General features: G+C 41.7%; 1 protein-coding gene across 1 annotated transcript in view; it reads right to left on the bottom strand.

The window, feature by feature from the left end:
* Positions 1 to 6329: 6329 nt before the first annotated feature.
* The window catches only part of auh (AU RNA binding protein/enoyl-CoA hydratase), a 28717-nt gene continuing 14070 nt past the window's right edge, over positions 6330 to 20976 (bottom strand). The window contains exons 7-10 of the mRNA XM_084693656.1: positions 15610 to 15797; positions 9809 to 9859; positions 7275 to 7322; positions 6330 to 6971 (exon numbers count right to left, since the gene is read on the bottom strand). Of these exons, the coding sequence (XP_084549782.1) occupies positions 6894 to 6971; positions 7275 to 7322; positions 9809 to 9859; positions 15610 to 15797 (365 nt within the window). The 3' untranslated portion in view covers positions 6330 to 6893. The remainder of the gene's footprint in view (positions 6972 to 7274; positions 7323 to 9808; positions 9860 to 15609; positions 15798 to 20976) is intronic.

A 20976-nucleotide genomic window follows, 5' to 3' on the forward strand; every position in this document is an offset into this window, starting at 1 on the left:
CTTTAAAGAGATCCAGGGAGCCGGACTGTGCCTCAGCCCCAAGAAGTGCGGGAGGTCAAGGTGAAGAAGTGCCGGAGGTCTGTGGTGGGAGGTCAAGTTTTTGGGCCATGTAGTTGGGGGCGGGGGTGTAGCCACCGGCCCAGCAAAAGTGGAGGCTGTGAGAGACTGGCCTGTGCCTCTACAGAGATGTGCAGCTTCCTGGGGTTCGCCTCGTACTACAGACATTTTGTCAGGGGGTTCGGATCCATCGCCACTCCCCTCCACCGACTCACCGACAAAGGGCGGAAATTCATCTGGGACGTTGATTCATTGTTGATACCGACGCAAGTGATGTGGGAATTGGGGCGGTCCTGTCCCAAGAAGGAGAAAGTGGAAAGAGAGAGAGCTGTGGCTTACTACAGTCAGCCTTGAGCCGCCCTGAACGCAACTACTGTGTCACCCGGAGAGAACTGCTGGCGTTGGTCTCTGCACTTCGTCTTTTTCAACCCTACTTCTATGGCCAGCCCTTCCTTCTGTGAACTGATCATGCCTCTGACCTGGCTGCTCAGCTTTAATGAGCTTGAAGGGCAGTTAGCCAGGTGGTGGTGGAGGAGACAGTAGAAGGTTGTTTTTCAGGAATGAGTGACCCAGAGTGGCAAGCAGTGCAAGCACACAACACCATCTTAACTGTGGTGGGGCACTGGGTTGATGCTAGGGAACACCCTCCCTGAAAAGATGCCTCCACTGCATCTGTTGAGACCAAGGCCTACTACTCACAGTGGGCTTCCCTAGCCCAGCACACAGACTGCTCTACTGGATTTGGCTTGCCCCGGATCTTGGGGGTGCTCATGGCAGCTACTGGTGCCCAAGCACTGTCGTCAGTGGGTGCTGAGGGCCATCCATGGTTCCGTTGGAACGGGCCACTTTGGAGTAGCAAAGAGCTTGAACCGACTGCGGCAGTGGTTCTACTGGCCGGGGTGCAGCCAGGACACCTAACTGTTTGTACACTGTTGTGATGCCTGCACCGCTAGTAAGGGACCCTCTGGACGGTCACATTCTCCCCTATAGCAGTACCAAGTACGGGTGCCCATTGAATGGGTTGGGGTGGACTTCCTTTTTCCCTACCACAGATGCTGGAAACCGATACGTCCCGGTAGCAATGGACTACTTTACGTGTGGCCTGAGGAATATGCAGCGGAGAAGCTTGTGTGCGAGATGTTCTGACAGTTCGGGGCGCCCCAAGAGCTTCACAGCGACCAGGGACGAAATTTTGAGGCACCGGTGTTCGGGGAGGTGTGTCAGCGAAGGGGGGTGAATAAGACCAGGACGACACCACTCCATCCACAGAGCACTGGGTTAGTCAAACGCTTTAATAGGATGGTTGTTGCACAACTAGCCATCGTCACCTCCCAACACCAATGCGACCAATGGGATTTCTACCTGCCGTTGGGCCTGTGGGCGTACTGATCAGCAGTACAAGAGAGCACCGGGTGTTCACCAGTCACCCTCAGCTGCAGACGCCGGTTGACCTGGCTTTTGGCACCCCCTCCAACACTGAACTGCGCTCCGTGCCTGGGTACGAGTATCTGCTGGATCTGCAGCAGCGCCTGGCCGTGGCGCATGACTACATTCGACGGCATCAGGCCAAGGCAGGGGTACGGCACAAGCGGGGGTATGATACCCGTTGTTGAGGTCATGCATTCTCACCTGGAGAGAAGGTCTGAGTCTATCAACCGACATGAAAGAAGGGGGTCTCCCTTGACCCTGTCAAGTGTTGGAGCAGATCTCGTACATAGTATATTTGGTGAAGGTGAGACTGAACCTCAGAAGGCAGAAAATTGTGTTGCACCGGGACCGGTTGGCACCTCACCATCCCCTGGTTGATTCTATACGCGAGCTGTTGCTACAATATTGTTATGGTTATGCAACGTCATGTCTATTAACACCACAGTGATGGCATTAACAATAAAAGTCAGTTAGTAATAATAAAACAATACTCATCATCATAATAGTAATGTGTGTATATATATAAGTATTTAGGTTGCTTTGCCAGGTGAGAACAACGACAGAGCAAGGTATTCACGTTTACAGTTTATTGAATCCAATCCAATGCGTTGGCAATCATTCTCAAAACACAAAGCAAAAAAAAACCAACGTATTTGGTGAGTTCCATCTAGAATAGGCCTATATTTAAAAAAAATCTAGTGAAAGGAATACTATACAGTGATAGCATTGATTTTCGTTAAGTCTGCATCATGTGTCTGCTTCTTGATCGGACTTGTACCATCAGCCAGTTTTCTGACTCTGCAATGCCTTAGCTCACACGCTTGTTACTAGTTGTCGCAAAGTATGAAGTGTACAGCTGCTTGCGAGCGTGCACAAGCCACTGAGCTAGGAGCATGGCGAGCCACTGTTCTACGCAAGACCGGATGAGCCGGAACTTGGAAGATGGCGTGGTCCGTTTCTCGCTCTCCTCACTGCACCACTGAGCACTTTTCATAGAAATGAATGGGGCTACCATCTTTAAAGAGCTCATTGGCTTGGTCTAGTTATTATATGTCTATGCTTGCGTAACCCTCGTGTTTTAAGTCACAACACTGTGAATTGTGGTCAATTCCCTCAGCCCAAGTCTGCAAAAATGCGTACATACAAAAAGGGTGCATAAAGGACTCAAAATGTCTCCGATAGTGACTTTGTGCACTTGACAATTTGACAGTGGGACAGCCCTAAGTCCTTACAGACTTAACGAGAACACGCCTTAAACATTGTGATTGGGCCATAGTGTGTTTGGAGAGGACAGAAAATGTGGGGAGAGAGAGAGAGAGTTAGAGAGAGAGAGAGGACATGTGGTAAAGGTCCTTGGCAGGAGTCAAACCCAGGTCAAATTATTAATTCTATACACACATGCAAACAGCATTGGCACATTCACAGACAATGCAAAGGTATGTGGATTATTAACGCATGTTAAGTCAATGATATATAAAGAATATATAAGTTGAATACAGGTAGGACAAGTGGGACGCTTTCAGAAAAATGTATTTGTATGTCAGAACACATAAGTAATTAAATATTGATAGTCAACACTGTATACGGTGGGGACGGTGCGCTGCTGAATTCGACGGGGGACGTCCTGGATTGGTGGAAGGAATACTTTGAAGACCTCCTTAATTCCACCAACACGCTTTCCGACGTGGAGGCAGAGTCTGGGGACATCGGGGGGGGCCCTTCTATCTCTGGGGCCGAGGTCGCCGAGGTGGTTGAAAAGCTCCGCGGCGGCAGGGCCCCTGGGGTGGACGAGGTCCGCCCGGAGTTCCTTAAGGCTCTGGATGTTGTAGGGCTGTCTTGGTTGACACGACTCTGCAACATCGCGTGGACATCGGGGACAGTGCCTCTGGACTGGCAGACCGGGGTGGTGGTTCCCCTCTTTTAAAAGGGGGACCGGAGGGTGTGCTCCAACTTTAGGGGGATCACACTCCTCAGCCTCCCTGGGAAAGTCTATTCAGGGGTCCTGGAGAGGAGGGTCCGCCGGATTGTCGAACCTTGGATTCAGGAGGAGCAATGTGGTTTTCGTCCAGGCCGTGGAACAGTAGACCAGCTCTATACCCTCCGCGGAGTCCTGGAGGGTACATGGGAGTTCGCCCAACCAGTCTACACATGTTTTGTGGATTTGGAAAAGGCGTTCGACCGTGTCCCTCGGGGGCTCATGTGGGGGGTGCTCATTACCTATATGGACAGGATTTCTAGGCGCAGTCAGGGTGTTGAGGGGGTCCGGTTTGGTGACCTCAGGATCGGGTCGCTGCTTTTTGCAGATGATGTGGTCCTGTTGGCTTCATCGGGCCGTGACCTTCAGCTCTCACTGGAGCGGTTCGCAACCGAATGTGAAGCGGCTGGGATGCGAATCAGCACCTCCAAATCTGAGGCCATGGTTATCGACCGGAAAAGGGTGGAGTGCCATCTCCGGGTCGGGGAGGAGATCCTGAACCAAGTGGAGGAGTTCAAGTATCTCGGGGTCTTGTTCACGAGTGAGGGAAGAATGGAGCGCAAGGTCGACAGGCGGATCGGTGCGGCGTCCGCAGTGATGCGGGCTCTGCATCGGTCCGTCGTGGTGAAGAAGGAGCTGAGTCGAAAGGCGAAGCTCTCTATTTACCAGTCGATCTACGTTCCTACCCTCACCTATGGTCACGAACTATGGGTAGTGACCGAAAGAACGAGATCGCGAATACAAGCGGCCGAAATGAGCTTTCTCCGCAGGGTGTCCGGGCTCTCCCTTAGAGATAGGGTGAGAAGCTCGGTCATCCGGGAGGGGCTCAGAGTAGAACCGCTGCTCCTCCGCGTCGAGAGGAGCCAGCTGAGGTGGCTCGGGCATCTGATTAGGATGCCTCCTGGACGCCTCCCTGGTGAGGTGTTCCGGGCACGTCCCACTGGGAAGAGGCCCCGGGGAAGACCCAGGACACGCTGGAGGGACTATGTCACTCGGCTGGCCTGGGAACGCCTCGGGGTCCCCCAGGAAGAGGTGGTGGAAGTGGCCGGGGAGAGGGAAGCCTGGGCCTCCCTGCTTAGGTCGTTGCCCCCGCGACCCGATCCCCGGACAAGCGGCAGATGACGACGACGACGACGACGATATTGATAATCACACATGATACCTTTATGAAAATCATGAAAGTCTCCCTTAAACTATATATAATTTTAAAAAATGAGAGATCAAACACAGAAACTTTCTTTGAACCTCTGCGGACCAAACCCTCCATTTTTTCATGTGATATTGGTTAGTGGGACACCTATACTGTCAAAGTGGGACAGCATTACTGTCTATGTAAGTAGTCAATTAAAGTATTTTAAATTTATTTTTCTATTACTATTCTATATATAGTATACTATTAAGTATAAAACTACATTTCTTTACTCTACATAACAAATCTGAGGCTACTTTCATTTAGTATTTAAGCTTCTCTTTCTTGTTCCTCATCTTCCTCCCTGTCTGTTTAACATTATACTGAAAATAAGTAAATTATAGCCTATCCCAAAGTAGATACTATTAATAAATGCAATCCTTGTTGAAATTAATAATAAACACAACAACAGGGGACATGAACCTCCTTTAAATTAATTGAGTGGCTGTCCCAGTTTACCAGTAACACCTTATCCCACTTTACCAATAGTCTACTGGTAAACTGAGACACACACTAAATGGCTGTCAACACAAACATATACAATTATTTAAATACATTTCAAGATTTCCTGCTACAATTTTACTTCTTACCAAAATGTGTGTGGTAAACCAAGTTTTAACAATATTTGCTTCATATTGCTGTCATTTAACTTCTTATTTTATTTTTTTTGATTCTGGTGTTGAAAAGACGCATGCCCCTCCCCCAAAAGTGAAAACAAAAACACAGAACCCCACCAATTTAGCCCTTTACCCTCCAAGGATAAACTCTGTAATGAGTTTTGATCATTTAAGTATTTACACATGAAGACATAGACGATCATGATTAAGTGTCCCACTTTACCCTTAGTCCAACTTTACCTGTATTCACTAATTGATCCCCTACGTTTTTCATGCCACAATTTGTTTTTATACCCATATAGTTCTCTTAGACAACATCTCTCCAGTCATATAGTTCTCTTAGACAACATCTCTCCAGTCAGTTTGGGCAAACGTACAAATTCAGCAGGGGATCAAATATTTTTTTTACCTCCCTGTAAGTTGAAAGAAAGCAATACAGGCACTACTCATTAAACTGTAAACTATGTTCTTAACAACAGGATATTCAGATAATTGGTTCTTGAGAAAATTAAATGGGACTTTTGATTTCATTTTCATCTTCTAATAGATTATAGTTTGTTTACTTTTTTTGTTAAAGGCAGGATAGATAAGGTTATTAAGAAATTCTTTTTGTGATAAAAATATAACTTCACATCCTGATAGCAACGTATATTTGTAAATTAAAGCAATCCTATATCTGTGAGTATCGCAGAACTCTTATAAACACAAATAATCACTAAGGTTGGACCGGCACTAATAAATGGACGGTATTCGGACCAAAAGCAGTGATTGGACCGGCTACTTGTCTGTTTACATACTTCCCAGCAGTTGTCATGCAGTGCATTCATGTGTTTTGGGGAATAGCTTTTCAGGGAGTGGGTGGAATATTTTGGTTTGAATCCTTTCAAACTCTAACTAAACTTGCTAGGTTTGCCAAACATGCCTTTCCTGACTAAGATACACTTCCAGGAAAACAATTTAGAATAGAAAAGTTTCAAAGCTCCACATCTGATCTAACAATAGGTTTCCTATAAAAAATGTATATAATGTTGTGTGTGAGAAGATGAGAAGTACACAGCCAGTATTTGAGTTGGAGACAATACTTTTATTGTGATTGCTCTACAAATATTACCCCTTGGGAGTAACTTTCTTCTCAAATAAAAAAGTTAACTTTGAAGTCCATTGCATTCAACATACATTTGGCTTTTTAATTATTTGTCACGAAATTAAGTTGTGAAATAACAACTAAAACAAGGCTCACCAAAAAGGTTTTTACGGTTCGTGGCCATTTCTTGATTATTCTTGTTAGTATAAACAGTTAGTTGACATTATGATTAGTTACATTGAACATAAATCATTCACTGTGAATCATAGAAGAAAACTGTGATTTCAGTTCATGGAAGACAAACTACTTTGCAGCCAAGGACAGGCCACTTATAACACATGCAAAATTCAGATAATCAGTTTGCTCAGCATAAATCATTTTAATTCCCAATGTAGTGTTCAGTCCGTTTTACAAGGCGTGCAAATGACCATAAACCTCTACGTAGTTCGCTCCAGTTCTACGGAGGGCATGGGCTATATCACCATTACTGGGAATCTGAAAGAAGCAGAGGAAGGCTGTGGCTTGTGATTTGATTTGCCAGCGTTACTCTCCCTTGAAGCGAGGAGTGCGCTTTTCCTTGAAGGCGGTGAGGCCCTCCAGTCTGTCCTTGGTTGGTATCACCTTGGAAACAACAAAAGATGTGTTCAAAAAAGTAAGATGTGACATTCTATATTTAGTCATCCAGCCCACGTTGGTTGTTGTTTATTGTCCCTATTGTGTTGGATTCCTAATATGCTGTATAATAGAGCCCTCAGCAAAGGGCTTATTTCTTAGTAAAGTAACTACATTTCGTGCTTGTAAAATGTATACAGCATGTGACATATGTAATTGTCTTCTACAACATACGTATAAAGGTAATTATTCAATGTCAACATAATAATCTGTTGGGTTTTTTTGTATTCTATATTTGGGCCATCAACATACCTGGGCATAGCATGCCTCTTCAATAGCTAATCCTGTAGCTAAATCCACCTGAAGAAAAGGACATACATACTTTTATGGGTGCAACAGAATACACCTTTCAAGGTGGTTAAACCTTGAAAGTTTCAGTTAACTTTCATTGTCATTACTAGCAACAACAAAAAAATACAAGAAAAAAAATACGGGTGAGTGCATGTAACAACTGCCTACAACATAACATTTTTAAGATTAAATACCTTGTTCATACTTGATACTTGTTATTAGAAAGATTTACTAGAAAACTGCCTTTGTGTAATAACTCAACCGTAATTCCTTTTCCTATGCAACTACAATGTTGTTACTATTGATATGTATTTAATTGCTGGGTAATGTAAGCTTACTGTTAAGTGTTGCCAGTTATTCTGTTTCCTGTGTGTAAGGAATAAGTAACTTACTTTTACAGATGACTTATTTACTAGAACCTGAAATATCCGTACGCTGCACTCTCCTCAAGAAAAAAGGATTTTGAGAAACTTCCTTACGGAAAAAAATGTCCTAGAGTGGACTGAATAGAAGACACTTTGTGGATTCAAATTATGATTTTTTGTCCCATCCTTGAACTGTTGTTGTTGTTAAGTGGGCCCCTTTTCAGAGGGTCATGTGCAGGATAGTGGGGTGAGTCAGGCAAAGTTTTTTGCAAAACATATAATCAAGCTCCAGAACACACTGAGTAAAATTGGTCTTGCAAAAGGCAATCATGAAAAGCATCACAATAAACATGTTCAGCAACATATTCCAGTCTGTAATACACAGCAAACTCTTTGGTAGCACACTGTGACAAAAAAACATATCAACACCTGTCAGAATGCTCCAGAGTAACGAATAGGGATGGGGATTGTTAATTTTTATCGATATCGATACAATTTTCGAGACTGCTTAACATCCGAGACTATCGATTCCACTATTGATACTTTTCTGGGGTGATCTTGAGCTGACCACCATCTAAATTAATGAATTTGGAAAATGTTAAACATAAAGCAGCACCCACACAACCCATGCCACACTTTATGTAGCTAAACAAGATTACTGAACAACATTTATAACAATAACTTAAGTAAAACGAATGTAAAATAGAACAAAGGGAACGTGTTGCAGGTTCTCAGGTGGAGGGTGGATAAAAGGAGCACATATTGGCATAATGGTTTTTGGAAAAGTTGGCAGCCCTGCTTTATGAAAAGTTTAACACGTTTCAACAAAAGGCACCTGATATAGCTAAATGACCAGCTAACCAAACCCAAACCTTCCTTATCTCATCCCTATTTTGTTCTGTCTCTGTTATTGTTTAACAAGATGCTTAAGCAGCCCACAGAGCCATGCTCCTGGTGACTATGTTTTGAATGATCAGCAGCGGGGTGGGGGAGGCTAGTCATTACACACAAATAATTTTTCCGGTTTACGCATGCATCAAATTTTAGGGGCATATGCGAGTTAAATAGTTGCACTGTAGAGCCCTGGCTCTTATTATTGAGGCTTATTACTGTCAACGATGGTTACTTGCTACGAAGTTGGGGTGCGCTGACTGCGCTCACCAAGCATACTTTGGGTGGAGGAGGACGAAATGTCCCCCGGGAGCGCAAATCGCAGTGCCATCCCGCCCAAACGCAACAGGGAGATATGACGTGGCGCGGTTGGCGCCTTCTGCTGGTTGTGTTGGAGGGTTATTTAATGGATGCACTTGGGAAAATGCCGCCCCGTCTTCATGTAGCCCTAGGCGGCTGCTTATGTCACCTGTAGGAAGGACCAGCCCTGATTACACGTCGCTTCGTCCGTATCTTTGGCTTTATTAAAATGTAGCCAAGCCTTTGACTGCTTAACAGGCTACGTTCAGCCATGGTAGCTAGCAACAAAATAAGAAATGTTGCGAAGTCGGGCGTGAAGAAGAATTCTTCTTCTTTTAGTTTAAAGGCGGTTGGCAGGCCATTCAATTGAATGTAGTAATTTTATTAGACAATCGATGTATGTTTGTGCACCAGTGATTTGATTAAAATTACCTGACTTATCTCTCGACACCTAAGTTACATTATATTACGTAGTCTCGATAGCGTATCGATAAGCTCGGACCTTATTGATCTTCGGGTTTTGAGAAATTTGGAACCGGGTCCTTACAGAACCGGGTATTGATCCCCATCCCTAGTTACGAATGTTCTAGTCCACAGATCTAAACTTTGACCTTAAGGTTAATGGTGAGGTCTTTCATCAAATTTTTGATGAAAAATTTGATGAAATTTGATGAAGGTTTCTCACATTCCAGTTTGAAGAGTCAGACAGTGACTAAAGGGAAAGATTTCTTCTTTACGACAGAACCTAATTCCTCAAATGGCCCAATATTTGGCATTATTTAACGGCAGACATAAGAAATGCATCAATAATCTAGTAAGTGTGTTAACTTCAGGACAAATTATGAATGTGTGAATCATCACAGGTATGTTATTTCCTGTAAGGGGCTGGAGAGTAGAGGTTGGAGAGGAAGCCTTATATGAGCTTGGTAGGAATCTTACCTCTATACCCTGATTGATAGCCAACTTTGCCATCCTAATGGCGATAGGGCCCTGAAAACAAAACAACATGTCACAGCATTTAATGACACAGCATCACAGTACAGAGCAAAATACAAATTAAGACAACCAAAGGTTTAGGTTTGCTCATTAACTTAAATGCACAATATCTGCAGTTTATTTTACAGTAATTTTAAACTAGGGATACAGCGAAATTAAGATTTAGGCCTAAATAAAAAAAGGACTGAGGTGAAAATATATGCCGCCCTTTGTGCTCATATTTCACTCGTTCAATCTAATCATTATCACAGCTAACCCAATAATAACGACACAATTCACGCTTTGGCTTGTCTGTTTTCACCTCACATATTTTATATATTTTGTTTTAAAATAAAAATGTCATTAAAACAAAAAAAATGTAATTTTATTAAAACTTTAATTTAAACTTGGTTATGTGACCTACTAACCTCAAACTATTTTCAGACTATCTGTATGAGTACAGAATGCACAACAGTGGCGGCTGGTGACCAAAGAAAATGGGGAGGACAGGAGGAAAACCGAACACACTGAGACATGTTATTTTACACTAGTTGGCTATTTTTCTATAATTTCTTATATTCAAGTTGTTATGTTATGTTGTTATGTTATGTTCTTATGTTCAAATGTAGCAATAATTCAACTAGCAAACTAATGAAAATGTACTATACAACTAACAGGGTTCATACAAATTTTGACCAATGGATTTCCATGACTTTTCCATGCCTTTTTAATGACTTTAAACCAAATTTCCATGACCAAACCTTTTGTGACATCTTGGTGTATACGTTAAAAAGTTATAAATTGAGTATTTAAACAAACAATGAGAATTCCAAAGCATACAGTATACCTTAGATGACACAAATGAATGAGAGACAATAGTTGATTAAAAAAATAAACATTTATAAATGTACTCTGGTTGACAGGCATTCATAACACTGACACATCAATAAGAGCTTTAGTATGTAGTAGCATCCAGCTAGTGCACACAATGCTTTCTCTTTTTTAGTGCAAAATTTAACAAAATGTTGAGTTGGAAACAAACTCTTTGACCATTAATCAACAAAAACAATTTCACATTATAACAGGTTTATAAAACAACATTTGCATAACAAGTGCTTTCTTTTTGTGTTTGACTGACACACACACACACACACACACATTTCTGTCCCTTGAGTGGCTAGTAAGAGAGAATAGCTGGTGGCAACCTGACCAAGTTGTAATGAGAGAAAAAAGTGCTTTCTTACTGTCCTCGGGACCTTAACTGTACAGTCACTTGCCAGCTTAGCATTTCATTTCTGTAAGCTTCGCATCTATCTGCTTTTCAATCTCCAGCAGAGATACTTTCTTCTATTTTTGCGTTCGGCGGAAGCTGTTGGATTTGGTGATGAAGGTCAGTTGGCTTGTAGCTTCTGCTTTCTCAGCATATTCATCTGCTGATTTCTGAAGTGCGCTAATATCAGTCTCCATTCTTGCCCTCTTCTTTTTCAAGTCATCCAGCTCATCTGTGAGGGCCTTTCTCTTCAGGTCAATTCCTTGCCTCTCCTTCTTTCTCTTCTCTTCATCCAGGTACCCATGGTACTTCTGCCTGGCTCTTGCAGCTGAAAGCAACAGTTCTTTGGTGATCTCTACCTTATTTACGCCCCCAACAGACCTGACATGGTCGACAATGAGCCTCTGAGCCACCAGGGACATCTCCTTCTGATTCTCTATCATCATCGATCATTTCCTTGTTGATTGAGAATCCACGCTCATCACTGGCCTGTCCATGAGACAGGACAAGCAGTACCTTCACCACATCCCACACACTGGAAAATGATGGTTTTGACCCCATTGTCTCGTACAGGAGGGTGTCCACCCGGTCTGTCTTGGGGTCAAACTCCCTGAAGTTGGCCTGAAGAGCAGTTGAGTCACAAAACTCACTGAGCTCTCGGAGGATGTCATCGCACACTGACTCGTCTACATGTTTGGCCTCAACAAGTGTGTGCAACATTCTTCTCATTTGGGGCATGCACAGATCCTTGGCGACGGCCATGCGTCTTGGGTCAAGGCACTGCATGCTTCTCACCAGTTGGTGATGCACTGGACCCTTTTTTAGCAGCTTCTCAGTCAGAGTGATCAAGAGTTTCTTACAGTCCATCTTGATCTCTAGCACCTGCCTCTCTGAAATCTTCTTGGAAGACTTGAGTTGGTTTAGGGTGGTTTCTGCTGCAAATCCGATGTCAATCTTGGAAGAGTCTTTATGCAGACTGCTGTCCTGAAAAGCAACATGGAAGAGCTTCAGTGTGGAGGTGGCCTCCCTCAGGGTGTTTTCCTTCAGAAATCGTACCATGAGCCCTTCAAATATTGACATGAAAATAATGATTAATTTCAAATATATAACATTTTAATTTTGATCACTCTATTGGCAAATTCACAAAATAATAAGTGTTAATAGTGTGAGTATGATACACTCTCTGATCAGACACGCTAAACAAGTGAATAGTACCCAATTCATAACTTATTTTTCTAGATGCAGATTAACTCAAATTAACCCTCATTACACTAGAAGAGGGATGGTCCCTTCCAAACCACATTTTACATTTTAATAGGTACAGTACAGAAAAAGTTGTTCAAATGTTCTACAAAGACATATATTTATAATAAGTTTTTATCCAACATATTACTCTAAGACTAATTGAAATTGTCAAAATGTTACAAGACATTTAAAAGCCAAAATAGAGTATTGTTCTATTGCAATGCTTAAACTATTGAGGAGTGAGGTCTAAATATTACTGACCCTGTCACCAGAGTGAGTAATTTTTTCAAAACGGAAGCTAGCTAGCTTTAGTTAGCTTCTGTTACCTAGCAACCTAGCATAATACTCGCAGCAAGGCTACTACCTGCTAGTGTTACTTGTTAGCCTCCTGATTGTAAATTTTGAAGCCATATTATAGCGTTTGTCATATAGTTTTTGTCTATCGGAAAATAGTGGGTTGGAAGTTCAGAATCACACGTATCACGGTACTCTGTGGGGCCCGCTTTCGAACGATCACATATGTGTGACACTACTAATTAACAGTTTAAAGCAAAAATGTATGCCTTCAAAATATGTTCATGCTTACCTTTCAGGAGTTTGAACATGTCCTCACTGAGGAAGGGAAGCATGGGTTTGTCTGTTTGGTAGGTGGTGAGGAATGGAGTGACCTCTCTTGCAACGCTATTGAAGATACCCACTTTAACGGTGAAGAGAAGATCTGCACAGCGGTCCTTCAGAGCCTCAAATGACTTCACTTTTGGATTGGGTAGTTCACGTTTCCCCACCATCTCCACGTAGGCCTTTACGTGCGGCCATAGCAGAATTCCTTGTTCTGACATGTTGACATTTTCGATCCATCGGTGGTTACAAAACCGAAGCATGTTGGTGCTGCAACCAGTTGCCGTCACAAAATCTTCGTGACGAGCTGGGCAGTTGTGGAACAGCCAGTAAATGCTGGAGTGTGTGTTCAACTTCCCAACCTGTAGATTTGCATCCTTCTCTGAATGCGTTGTGGAGTATATGCAACCCACATGAACCAATGTTGACAAGCGACTTTTGATGTACACTTTCCTGGCATTTTTAATGATTCCGCACGCTTCCCTGGTTACTGTTGCTATGGCCGCATAGATGCCTGCTTATATTTTGAAGGTATTTATTTTAAAAGCGTGTGAATTATTTAAAACTCAGCGTAAATTAACAAAATGAAAATATGATAACAACTTTCCATGACTTTTCCAAAACTTTTGGGATTTTATTTTTTTAGAGCACTTTTCCAAGCCTGGAAATAACCATTTTAAAATTCCATGACTTTTCCAGGTTTTCCATGACCGTGCGAACCCTGAACTAAGGTAAGGTAATGCACCCGAAGTTTATCCCCATCTTCCATAAGGAACAAATATCATATTATCATATATCATAGGCCTATTACAACACAAAGGATATACACCCATATATACATACACACATATATAAATATATAATATTTTCTGTGGAGTTTCGGCAGTCCAGGGGTCTCATTTATAAAGCTTGCGTACGCAGAAAACGGGGCTGAAAATGTGCGTACGCCACTTTCCACGCAAAGGTTGTGATTTATAAAAAACAAACTTGACGAGAGATTGTGCGGTCCTCCACGCAAACTCTGACCCTCTCGTAGGCCTACGCACATTTTGGAAACAGTTGGAATTGGCAACGCAGATGACCGTACTGTAGTCAGACTGCAGAAAATGAATGCGGGAAGAACATTACTCATAATATTTATATATTTTGTTTTCCTCACACGTTTTTTTCATTCAATTTCATGATTATCATGAAGATTACATCCAGCAGTGTTATTTTCGCTTGTATTGAGTGATTCTTGTTCCATAAACACCTTGTACAATCCAACTTATTTTTTTTTTTTTAATTCAGCGCTTCCTCACCATCAGATTGTCCACTACGGGAGTTCAGGAGGGGGAGATTTCCCGACTGCATGGAATACAGGATAACATAACATATCCTACCTTTAGATAACTGCAGAACACAGTGTATAACTAAATATATTTATTTAATGCTGTGCAAATATCGTCATATGTCAAAAACTGGAAATACAGTCGTCAAGCTCCCGTGCAATCGCTACACTCTACGTCCTCGTTATCAGTCCAGACTTTAATAGATTACTGTTCATAACAAAATGCTTTTTGTTTTCAAATTTTATCGCGACTCGCAGTATCACTGCCACAGTTGACGCCACTCGCACATTTTTTAAAAATTGGTGATCTACCGGCCACCACATTTTCAGAGTTTTCGGGCTCCACCAATAGGCTAACAGTGTCTGAGAAGTTGTCATGCGCTATGATTCACCGTAAAGAACAATCGTATGCCAGGGTCATGATGAGATACTAGATTAGCATTCATGAGGTGCTTTGCATTGACTATATATGGTTAAAAATGGGCGTGTTCAGGGCGGGGTACAATGCTGATTTACGTACGCACACTTGTGGGTAATCTGTGATTTATAAAGGGAACATGGCGTACAGGTGTGCGTACGCACGGTTTTATAAATCTGAATTTTTGGGTGTGTACGCCATTTTAGGCTTTTGGGCGTACGTACACTTTTAGTAAGAATCCTACGCACAGTTTTATAAATGAGACCCCAGATCCTTTCCTTTGCTGCGTAATCCAAACTGTGGAAAGGCTTTTACAAAAAAAAAAAAATTAATCAACAAGTGGTTCTTCCCAATCCCACTCTTGCATCCATGCCTCTCTGTGACTAAAGGTGCAATACTTGCCTCGTTAGCAAGCATTCTAGTCACGCTCCTTTAGGACTACCACAACAAGCTAACACTAGCTTGCTACTTCTCAATAAAAAAAGGGAAACGTAAATCTAAAAAAAGTGGTTCAAAATTTGCATTTATCATTTATATTTTCTAATATAGTATTGTATTTATCGCTATATCTATTGCTATCCCGATCACTACCATCAATTCGTCACTCACGGTAGAGTACAGTGGTTACAAATTCAAGATGAAATTCCGAAATTATAATTGGACAAACGTGATGTCAATATTATATTCTGGTTGATTGGATTGGAAGTAATGTTTGGTTTTGATTTTCTGCCAAGTGCATCCAGAATTTTAGGTTTCGACCCCGAGGTTTCATTTCCGCTGCATCCCTATTTAAAACTTGATTCCATTCCACAGTCATATGCACAGCGACATGTAGGGCATCAAACAAGTCCCTACACGGGGCCTAGGTGTGTGTGAGAGATCACCTGGGGGTTAAATTCTCGGGCCAGGTCCAGTGCTCGCAAGTAGGCGGCGTCTCCACTCTTGTTTTGCTCCACCGCATGGCTGACTAGGCCCAAGGATCGTGCCTGCGCCCCGTCCACCACCCGCGCTGCAAAGATCAGCTCCTTGGCCAGAGCCACCCCAATAGCACGAGGCAGTCGCTGGGTGCCACCTTCAGTAGAAAAATAATGATTTATTGACTTTTCTTCTCTCAGTTGCCACACCCACCCTTTTATAAACAGAGTAGGGCTGGCATGTTATGACACGTTTGGTTTTCCATTTTAATGGCTGTATAAACAATGGGGAGAAAACCAAACAATGTGACTCCTAATTTCAAACTTGTCTACATCTTTTTTATTTAGATGGATAAAAAGATGGGTGGGAAAACCCCATGGGCAAATGCACAGTGTGGCAATATTTATAACAAAACGTGTGTAATAGTACAGAGAGACAAGTGAGGGTGCAAACATTTTATAGCATTAAGGGGTAAGTGTCTACATGCTTACTGACATTGATTTTTAATTTCTCGCTAGAAGTTGCTAGTTATGACCAAAGAAAAGGAGGTGCAACAGAAAATTCCAGTGCCACTGAGGCGGCTTTCTGAACAATACTCTGGCATATATTGGTAGGTGGTCAGCATTGACCTAAATGTTCGTGTTCTATTGTTCATCTACCTCATTGCACATTTATTTTGAGTTGTGGCAAACTTTGAAGAACTGTGCTGTGTCTATAAACATTTATTTTATTTGCCTTCATTTATTTGACAAATGGCAGGAAAATGCTAAACTGTGTGGGTCACTTTAGGCTCAAGTTGAAGTGACAGTTGAAGTCTGAAGAGACTGTAATGAACACAAGTTTATAAAAGGCTTCCTGCTTGAGGAGTTGCAGTCTATTAGATCACATTGCAGCACATTTACAAACTGTAGCCATTTCAAGAGAAAAACACTGATTTAGGAGTCTTCCAGATTAAAAAGAGAAAGCTAAATCTATTCCCTAAAGATCCCAATGAACATTACTTTACAATTCCCTGTGCAGAAAAATAACTGTTTAAAAAATAGCCCATTTGCTTTGCAAAACTATAGGCCAACTTCTCTTCCAATGTTGACGCATTCTCTTGTGCGAGTGTGGAACAAACTTCTTCAATCCATTTGAGTTTGTCAAAACTCCCATTCTGTGCGGTGAAGTTTAGATAAAACAGGTACTGAAGTGAAAAGAAAAACACTATTTTCTCTTGTGACTCACAAAAAAACCCTGAAGTAGCTGTTACACCTAGTAACAGAGGGCAAAAATAAAATTCAGGGTGCCAAGTAAAAATTGTATTTTCTCTTGTCTTACAGTCAATTAGACCAGTTAGACAGCCCTCTGGATTGTGTAAGATTAATGTTGTAACATTGGAGTTTTTCATAGTGCTTTGCTCTCATCTGTACTATGCACTATGCCCTTTTCCTACACTACTGGTGCCAAATATTTCCATTTTGTATCACACAACTACAAAACAGGTCACATCTGAAATTAACTGTTGGGGTAAATGTGGCTGTTCGAGACACATTAAAGCCCTCTGGTTTAGTTTGCGTAAAACCGGTTGGCTAACAGCATGACCTTGTTGCTCAACTCTTACTCAAGAGCTTGGATTGAAAAACGTTTACACATGGAGGAGCCTGCATGAGTTTTATCACACTGATGAAGCCATTCCCTACATTCCTTTTGTTGATGACTGCCATTTTATATTTCTCACACCCACACTCTCACCCTTGACTCATCTCAGCTCAGTAACCAGATTCAATAGTGCCAGGAATGCTATGGCAAAAAAAAAACATGGCTGACAACTCATGTTTTGGTTTCACAGAGTGAGAATACAAAAATTATCCAGGAACACCAAGTAATCCAATACGCTGTATCATTTTAGTTTCATTATCTATTCAACAGTACAGATTGAACAAACATGGCTGGGGGAAAAAAGTTACAGGCAAAGATAGACAATGACAGTCATCATTTACATCACTGACCACAGAATTCTGGTAACTGTCGTCAGCTGGCCTCATTGTTGCATAATATTCGTGTAACTACCCCTGAGGTTTTTTTTTTTGCACCAGAGATGTTTTGCAAGAATTTTTCAGAAATGGTTATGTCACAATGCCACTTATGCTTACACTAATAATAAATAAACTACAAGTAATGCCTTAATATGCCTAAAGAAAATATGAAGACATGTAAGCTAAATTGGAATAGTTAGTTTTTTTTTAACCACACTGCCTGGGAGTGTTGGAATGCTCGATTGCATGCAGTGGTTCTGGGTGTGTTAAAATTCCTTACAAACATCAAATGAACTGAAGTGAAATACTCCGCTTCCTAGATAAGTTAAAGGCTATGGAAGAGGAGGGATCCACAGAGTATGTGGAAGCTGCCGAGAGCCAAGTACTTTGACTGAAATGCTGCTCCAGGAATCGCAACACCAACCTCACAGGACTCACCCAGAAACGTATTCTACAAAGTAAACAGCAACTTTTACGTTTACATAAATCAACTGCTGTTATATTTATCTTATTTCATAAAGACAACAACACAATGCTCTAGGACTTCTAACTTGGCAGGGCAAGCCTGAGAGTTCCTGTCAAATTAATCAAATGCTAAAGTCAATCCACTACCATTTTGGCAGTGTAGAACAAAGGAGTCTTGATTAATACAATTTTATCTATTTCTATACATTTGATCTAAATTCATTCCAGATGCTGTATAATCCAATAAATCTAGATCAAATTTTGCAATGCACCAAACCCACTTTTGTCTAACCAGCCAAAATAGCAGTCTTGGATGACAGCCAGGAATTCCACAAATCTTGTCCTTGTATAGTGCCAACGAGCACAATAAGGTAACCGACATGTAACCCCTGTCCTACTTCTGCATGGGTTGGAAAGATCTGGTTTCTGCTGAATACATGGCTAGGCTAAGGTCTTCTGACATCACTGTGCAGTGGGTCCGGCTTATCACTCACAAGTGGCTCAGATTACAAACCCAGACCAGATGGTTTGGGCAGACCAGAGTATCACATCTACCTCTGTATACAGAGACTTTTTGACAGGAAAAATAAGCATAACTATAATGTACAACACAACTTTATTTACATTTTGCTACAAGGTACATGAATGTGTCCCACTTTAAAAAGATTGTGCTTGAAGCTTGAATTACCATTGCTCATCACCAGGCAACAAGGCTCCACAGTGTGTCTATTTCTAGGTTTCAATTCAACCTGGATTTTACATTTCAACCTCTTTCCTCTGGCCCCTTTTCTGCTTCTACTGTTGTTGAGAACATTTGGAGTGATCCAATTTTGTCAATAAAATGTTCGCCCATTCCTTAGTTTTTAATAATCTTGATGAATCTTTAACTGTGGTTGCAAGAAGTGCTAAAAACATACCAGTTCAGTGATTAAGATCTTGAAGGCAACATATTGGTAAATTGACTCAATCTTTTGTTGTTTTGTTTTTGTTTTGTTGTTCCCATTGTTCCTGGGCAGATCCAATTGTGAAGAAACCAAATCATTGCTCAACCTCCATAGTTACTTGGTGCAAAACTTGAGGCACACATATCAATGTGGTAATTGCTATATCATGTCCAGTTAAGGTCAACTCATGTGAAAATAGGGCAGTGAAAACAAAAAGCTTACTTAGGAGACAAAGTGGCTTTAAATATAAAGGAACTAGGTGACAACTGATGGTTGTAACAACAAATTGGGTCAGTGGAACAATGGTGACATGCTACTATAGATTACATCGATAAAGTTGGCCCGTTTCATCGAATCTACATTCATTTCCTTCAGAAAAGAAATTACACAGATTATCAAAAGGTTTCCCAAGAATGTCCTTTGAGTTGTTTTGTACAGTATTGGAAAAAAACACATGCCATATTCAACACGTGCCATATTCTTAGAAAGAGAACTGGTAAAAAATATAATGGAAGAAATGTGAATTGTATTTCGATGAATTCATAAAAAAAAAAAACTTCTGATTAGTAAACAACCAAAACATTAGGTTTGATGTTTTTACTATTTGGTTTAATCAGGGCTCGGCGGTATGGCCTAAAAATCACGGTATAATTTTGAAGCACAGAAGGTAACGGTATATCACAATATATACATTTTTCTTAAAGGTTCTAGTAGGCTAGTATATCAAACGCGGATTTGGTATTTCCAACTTTTGCAGTGCTTTTGCCATAGAAAAAGAGCTAGGATAATATATCTTTCAACAATATGTTTATGGGATAACAAGTTCACTTGGTTAAATATTTGTATTGAGCTAGATAACAAAATATAACATGGCTGAACACTCAATTCTGTTGGCATACAATAAACATTTCATAATTCTAACTAACCTGGCATCTTTGGTTGCATGGCTACACTCATCCATGCTACATGTTTGACGTTCAAGTCTTTGTAGACTAAACGTTGTGTCAAATAAAACTGAAGGGTAAAGCCCAAAAACGATTGCGTAAGATTGCTTGAAGTAGCAAGTTGAATAGCGAATGGGATTTGAGATCAGTGCCGGTCCTTTCTATAGGCGACATAGGCACCCGCTTAGGGCGGCATGAAGAGGGGGCACTACCAGCAGACACACTACTAGCAGAGGGCGCCAACCGCGGCATGTCATTTGTCCGTGTTGTGGTTGGCGCCCTTCTGCTGGCATTAAAAAGTTAGTGCACTGGGTCATTTTGACTGTCATTTCGTGCCGTTGACTTGGTGGGGGGGTGCCAGGGGTAAACCTTGCCTAGGGCACCAAATGTGCTAGGACTGGCACTGTGTGAGATGATTGTGTAAAAAGATTAAATGGAAGGTAGAGGAAGTACGGTAAAAGTTTGGATGTGGGTATGCAATACATTTTGCCCCTAGGGTCTTGCCGTAGCAACACCAACTCTCAAACTTTCTCTCTAGTGCCTTCCGGTGTCAGGTGTTACACTTCTGGAGAAAAATTAAGTGTTCGCCATTCGATCTCCATCGTCTCGTTTCTTTATTTTATCAACCAACAATTGTGTAAACCAACCCAACCTTAAAATAAGGTGACCAGATTTCTGAGACAAAAATCCGGGGACATTTTCAGTTTTTTGAAATAAAGATTAGTAAAGGTAAAAACTAGGCCTGTCAAGGTTAACGTGTTAATAACGCGTTAACACAATCTAATTTTAATGCGAAAAAAAGTGTCGTTATTGCAGGTTTCTTTTTGACCCTGGGAATCACTTGTCATCACATGATTTTGACTGCCGACGGTAGCTGAATGGTGGAGAGAGGGATTTTAGATGGGAAGTTCCTCTTCAAAAAGTCAGGCTGAGCTTAGTAATCACCGGAGTACTTCAGCCTAAAC

Source organism: Hypomesus nipponensis, chromosome 27, assembly GCF_054491055.1.
Source record: "Hypomesus nipponensis isolate SF chromosome 27, ASM5449105v1, whole genome shotgun sequence".
NCBI lineage: Eukaryota > Metazoa > Chordata > Actinopteri > Osmeriformes > Osmeridae > Hypomesus > Hypomesus nipponensis.